Source organism: Asparagus officinalis, chromosome 5, assembly GCF_001876935.1.
Source record: "Asparagus officinalis chromosome 5, Aspof.V1, whole genome shotgun sequence".
NCBI classification, from domain to species: Eukaryota; Viridiplantae; Streptophyta; class Magnoliopsida; order Asparagales; family Asparagaceae; genus Asparagus; species Asparagus officinalis.
This window is the reverse complement of record NC_033798.1, coordinates 78,199,425-78,205,211: the sequence shown is the minus strand read 5'-3', so window position 1 is coordinate 78,205,211 and position 5,787 is coordinate 78,199,425. Positions and strand designations below refer to the sequence as shown.

The 5,787-nt window shown below is 40.2% G+C and overlaps 1 protein-coding gene across 1 annotated transcript; it reads right to left on the bottom strand.

The window, feature by feature from the left end:
* Nucleotides 3,031-5,549, bottom strand: LOC109844025 (putrescine hydroxycinnamoyltransferase 1-like). Its single transcript, XM_020413029.1, has 2 exons — nucleotides 5,060-5,549; nucleotides 3,031-4,075 (listed from the first exon to the last, which is right to left on the bottom strand). The coding sequence occupies exons 1-2, from the start codon at nucleotides 5,459-5,461 to the stop codon at nucleotides 3,209-3,211; spliced, it is 1,269 nt and encodes a 422-aa protein (XP_020268618.1). The 5' UTR covers nucleotides 5,462-5,549; the 3' UTR covers nucleotides 3,031-3,208.

Here is a 5,787-nt window from a genome sequence, read left to right as displayed (position 1 = left end):
CTAATATAGAGACCAAGCTCTGATACCAATTGTTGGACCCTAGAGGGGGGTGATTAGGGTCTTAAGGCTATAATAGTGTAATAAAAATTAGACAAGCAACAAATCACAAAATGAACAACTATAACAAATGAGATAGAGTTAGAAATTGTTATCCAAGTGACGCGTGATGTATTAACAAGGTTCAGCCCGCTGACCTACGTTCCCGCTCCCCACTCTCAAGGAGAATCCACTACACAACCCGGTTTGAAAGCCGGAACTTCTTCTACACAACGATCTCCACAAGATCTCATAACTACACAGTTGATCACCACAAGATCTCACTCCCACACAGTTGATCTCCACAAGATCAAGCTCTCAACAGTAGTAATAGTGTAAAAACTCTCTCTTTACAATGTCCCTATGGCAAGAAGAAAGATTACACTGAAGGTAGGAAGTAAAACTGAAAACAGAGAAAATCAAGTTTTGAAAGTTTGCTCTCAGGAAAAACAGATCTCTAATTTTTCAAAATGTTTGGGACACTTGAAGAAGAAGGGGTATAGGGGGTTTAAATAGGAGAAAACACTGCAGCCAAGACCCATACCCATATCCCCTAAATCCCGTAAAAAATCATCGTCTAAAACTGTACGTTAAAAGACGTTAGAGTAAACAGCGGTCGACTGTGAGAATCTCACGGTCGACCGCGAGCCAACCATAGCGGTCGACCGTGGGAAAATTCGAGCTGACGGTCGACCGTGACGGTCGACCGCGAAAGTTTCTGTTTGACTCCGCAGGTAAAAACTCAGGTGTAGTCGACCGTAAACTGATATGGCTGATACTGTTTATAAAACCTGTTTATGACTCTTTAAAAAATCTATAAAAATATTTAAATGACTTCCAAAAATTGTGTAACTTTGTAAATTGTTTTTTAACATTAAAAACAAACTGTTTGGAAAAGGAATTTTACGAAAAGGTCCTCATACTTGTGAAAAATGATATTTTGTCAAAACGCTCAAAAATATAAGTATGAAAACGTGTGTGTGATATCCCAATAGCTTCAAATGAAATCTAAGCTACTTGCCTACATTATAGTATTAGAGAGAAAAGAAAAACTAGCTAATATCCTCACATAGAATTACAATTCTTTGAGTCTTGATATAGCTTGAGTTGATGAAGCTTCTCATTGCATTTATTGTTCTTGAATAAACAATGCTTCATCACTATGCCTCCTCCTCCTTTGGATATCATCGTTGTAGCTCATATTTCATCCAAACCTCTATGCATGGTACTAACAAGCTTGATATATATATTAACTATAATATCACTCAACAAGCAATTAGTACCGATAATATTGGTTGTAAAACATCATCAAAATATAAGGGCTAACATAACGTTGAAAAACAGCTTGAAACTATAAAAAATTAGTTTTCGGAACTGCGGACACCCGCGGTGTCTCAGAAATGGCCGAGACACTTGTGGGTGTCTCGCCGAGGCCTAGAACATTGTTTCGCGCGTTCTATCCATTTTCGTCGTATATTTGCCATCCGAACTCGAAATTACGTGATTCAAAGTGCATAGGAAAGCCGACAAGGAGATCTACAAGCTCCTATAGTTGGATCATATGTGGAGCTGACGGGATATGAAGGATGCTTTGTCTTTTTATTAGCAAAACATGGCTCCCGATCAGTTCATATCCTTATTATTCTGCAGTTCCGTTGCTTCACACAGTTTGTCGAATTACTTCATGCGCTCATCGACATCAATTAGGCTTTTGTGACCCAGATAGTGACGTTCATAATCTTCGCTCTGTCTCAAGCTGCGTGTGGGAATCCGTGGGTAATTTTTTACGCCTACAGGGTTAACTAACGAAAGGAATTTGGCCAACTTATAGATAATTTTTGGCCTACGGTTGTGTTTAAGTGCTATTACCAGATGAGTCAGATGAGTCTATACACCCAAATCAAGTAATGTAAGAATCAAAATATTGTTCCCAACAGATGCACCAAACACACATTATCCCATAAGGTCTTTTCCTAAATAAGATTAAGTAAAAGATGATTAGTTTGATGCATGAACTACCTTTACATCACACTTCAGGAGGTAAGAGCGCTCCCGTTATTAATCTCTTTGTTGATGTTGTTCTAGTTATCTATTTCTATATTGTCTGTGTTTTGAATTTTGGAGATGCATATTATTTTCATGAAAGCAAGTAAACTGATACAATGAGATGGCCTTTTAATGTTTAAACTAATCATGCATTCATGAAACACATTACATGTACACAAATCAGTTCTTTATTTTATCACTTGCTAGGTGGTTCTCTGATAGTCCTGATTTGCATACCAGTGGCGACTCCAGATATCCCACCCTTGCTTTCAGAATCCAATTATCCATTGTAGATGGATTTTCTAGCGACTAGCTTGTCTATTTGTTTGCTTAGTTTTGTTTCAGCCTTGTTACTAGACTTTAATGTTTATATTTTATCTTTCTGGTGCTATGTAGTGACTTTGATGTTTGTAGATAGTTATGGTTGTTGTTTCAGACTTATGAGTCCTTGTGGCCTAGCTTTTATGTATCTGAGTTGATGACATTGGTATCAGACTCATAATATCTTTGATACTATTAGTTGCCCAAGGGACTTGTTGCTATTATTGAGTATCTTGCTTCCACTGTAAATTTATGCTGAATACTTGTTTATGCCGTATTTCAGTTCCCTATATTTATTTTTATATGTGATTGTGTATTTCTGTTCTGTGTATGGTGAATGAGATATATGTATCGATCATTGATATAGGCTTAAGTATATATTTTTTGGTGGTGTTTATCTCGATTGTATATGCTATTGGCTTACTCACGTGCCCGTCAGATGCTTTTAGGAGACAGGGTGTGACATATATATATACACATTATAAATACTTGCCGTCAAAGATAATTCATTTTTGTTAATTTTTTTTTAAAAGAGAATTTGGAAGTGTGTGCTTTCAAGAAATAAAGCTAGTAAAAATTGGGTCTAAAAATAAATAAGTATAAAAGTTTTTGTTTTATTTCAAGAACTGTGTGGAATTTCCACCAAACATATATAGATGCATTATGATCAGCGATGTCATAACTCGAACTCCACCAACAAGCATCCCCAGATACATTTGTTAAACACTCTCGCTTTGCACACCATCCAAATACAAACAGCCCAACAAAATTTCCATGAACACAAAATTTATGCTTCGAAGCCTAATCAATCTTCAAATCCTTGATAAAATGCCTTCTTGAATCCCTCCATGTTCTCAATCTCCATCGCCATAACAACACTCACATCTCCACTCCCCCCGGGACTATCCAATATATACCCGACTCCACCGCAGAACATATTGGCTCTCGTCATGAACTCCGGCTTCCCCCATCCAAAATCAACCTCATATATTGGCATCCCGAGCCAACTGATCACAAGAAGATCCCCCTCCGTCAAGAACCACTCCCTCTCATCGTTCCCCATCTCCAAGTAATCGATGAGCGACCTCGCGTACTCATCATCCACCCTCGCCACCGCTCTCTGTATCTTCTCTCCGGCCAATTCAAGCGCGTTCGACACAATCTCTCCGACCTTAGCGTCCCCCGATGTACGAAGGATCGCATTACCGAAGTATGCTCCGGGAAGCGGTGGGCTGAGCCGCGATCGCACATCGGCCACGGTGTAGAGGCGCGTGTCATGGTTGGGCGCTAGCTTGCGTGCGACGCACGCGCTACGCCAGATGTGGGCGATCACAGCTTTAAAAGTGGACAGCGGCTTTTCTCTGTTGGTTGATCTTTTAAGTGCGGAGACTTGGTTTTTGGTGAGAGTGAGGATTGAGGTGACGAAGGGAGGAGGGGCCATGAATGTGTTGGAGTTGGAATTTTTGGGCTTCTTGTATTCGATGTGGTCCACGGTGACGGTTGGCGGAGACCGGGCGCGGACGAGAGTGCGGTCGAAGAAAGGAGGGAGGGAGATGTCGGACATGCCACGCGCGATGTCCGTCCATGTTTTGATGAAGTGGAAGGAGCTACGGCCGTCGGCAGCGTGGTTGGCTAGGCCGAGGGCTACCTCGCCTCCCTTGAAAAATGTTACCTGAGAGTTGAGTAGAATATTAATTAACACGAGCTTGGAAGAACAATAGTTTGATACTAGTATGAGAATGTGCTCTTATTATTAAACGGAGTATGAATTTATGTGCTCTTATTTTTCACGAACATCTATTCTGATCATTTGGGGAAGTCTCTAGTGGTTATGCGGTAATTTTGTCGGTGACGGTTAACGTTCTTCTCGTCTTAATTATTTTGTGTTTGTGTAGCTTGGACTCAGATTTGGTATTGACTATCCAGGGGTTATGGCCAGTGTAGGAGTGCACGGAGTCCCACAATTAAAAGATATTTTCTATATTGGGTCTCTAGATTCTAGTATCATTCACGCATGGAATCCAAAAATTATAGAGATGCTTTTAGTTATGTATGATTTCTCCATAATCAAGGTCGTAGAGGATCTCTAGCCACGTAGGACTGTTGTATTTAGGTATTTTATCATCCCCCGCAAGTTATATTCTTATGCAAGTTATATCCTTATACAGCTAACAATGATGATGGAGTCTCTATCTTTCTCTCACAAATTGATCAATTTTAAATTGCTATTAAATTATCGGTTTTTCTATAGAGTACCCATGGGCACTCTATAAGAGATGAGAGAGATAGAGAGAAATGAATGAAGAGGTGGACCCCTAATTTGCATTGGGATCCCCGCTAAATTATCTTCAATAGTTTTGAGATGGCTGTTTTCAAATTGGATGTAATGAACAATTTCTTGCGTGTCATATTCTGACTTTTACACAAATTGGATAGAAGTACACGCAATCTCTAAAAATGAAGGAAATAATGATTTCGAAGATGGCAGTTCAATTTGGGAATGGAAGATGAAGAGGATCCATCATCATTGTTAGCTGTTAATGCTACAAGTTACATTTGAGCTTAAAGAAGTTCGAGCTTATGCATTTCCCTTTTCAGGAGACATATCACGGATCGATGCGAGTAGAGTTTCTGAATTTAGAAAGGAAACACGCACCTGAACCATCAGCAACATGCACGGTGGCTGAGACGATGCGACCGGAGGCACCAAGGCCTGCCTCAACTCGTCCGACGGAGCGAAGTCTCCGAACTTCTCCACACCGTATTCCGATTGAACCACTGTGAACAGGACACCCTCGCCCGTGCAATTGATCTCGACACGGCCATCTTCGCCTACCTCGAGTCGACCAGCCAATGGATAGAAGTGAACCAGAGCCTTGCTCAGAGACGACTTCAGCGTCTCCACCGTGAAAAAGTTGGGATCGCCGTTGGGTCGGTAGAGATAGATCGATGGGGTGTGCTCTCTAACGCCGAACGTTAGATCGAAATTCGAGAGCCAGATTTTACGCTTTGGGGTGTCTTCGCTGGGAATCACAATGCTGGCCTCCGTTACTTCCATTGTTTTTCTTTTTCTAGCTGCTTGTGGCTCTGCTTTTTCCTTTCTCCTGCAAGTGTATGTGCGTATGATAATTTATAAAGAATTAGCCTTGAGATGGGTCGTCGCCTTTTGTAAGTTCCACGGAGAAACATTCTAAGTCGACAAAAATAATAATAATAATAATAATTAATAAATAAAAGAAAAGAATTAAAGTCAATTCCATTACATACCTTAGTGCAAAAAACTTATTATTAATTAAAAAACTCATGTAAGTAAGAAAGGAAGTAGGTGAAGTATACCCAACAGAGTAAATGCATAACACAAAGTAATTATAGGAGCTAGGTAAC

Bases quoted from the DNA above. Each gene is read 5' to 3' on its own strand.
- LOC109844025 (XM_020413029.1), bottom strand. From the start codon at position 5,461: ATGGAAGTAACGGAGGCCAGCATTGTGATTCCCAGCGAAGACACCCCA. The intron at 4,076-5,059 runs GTGCGTGTTTCC...CTCAACTCTCAG, and splicing joins GCATGTTGCTGATGGTTCAG to GTAACATTTTTCAAGGGAGG.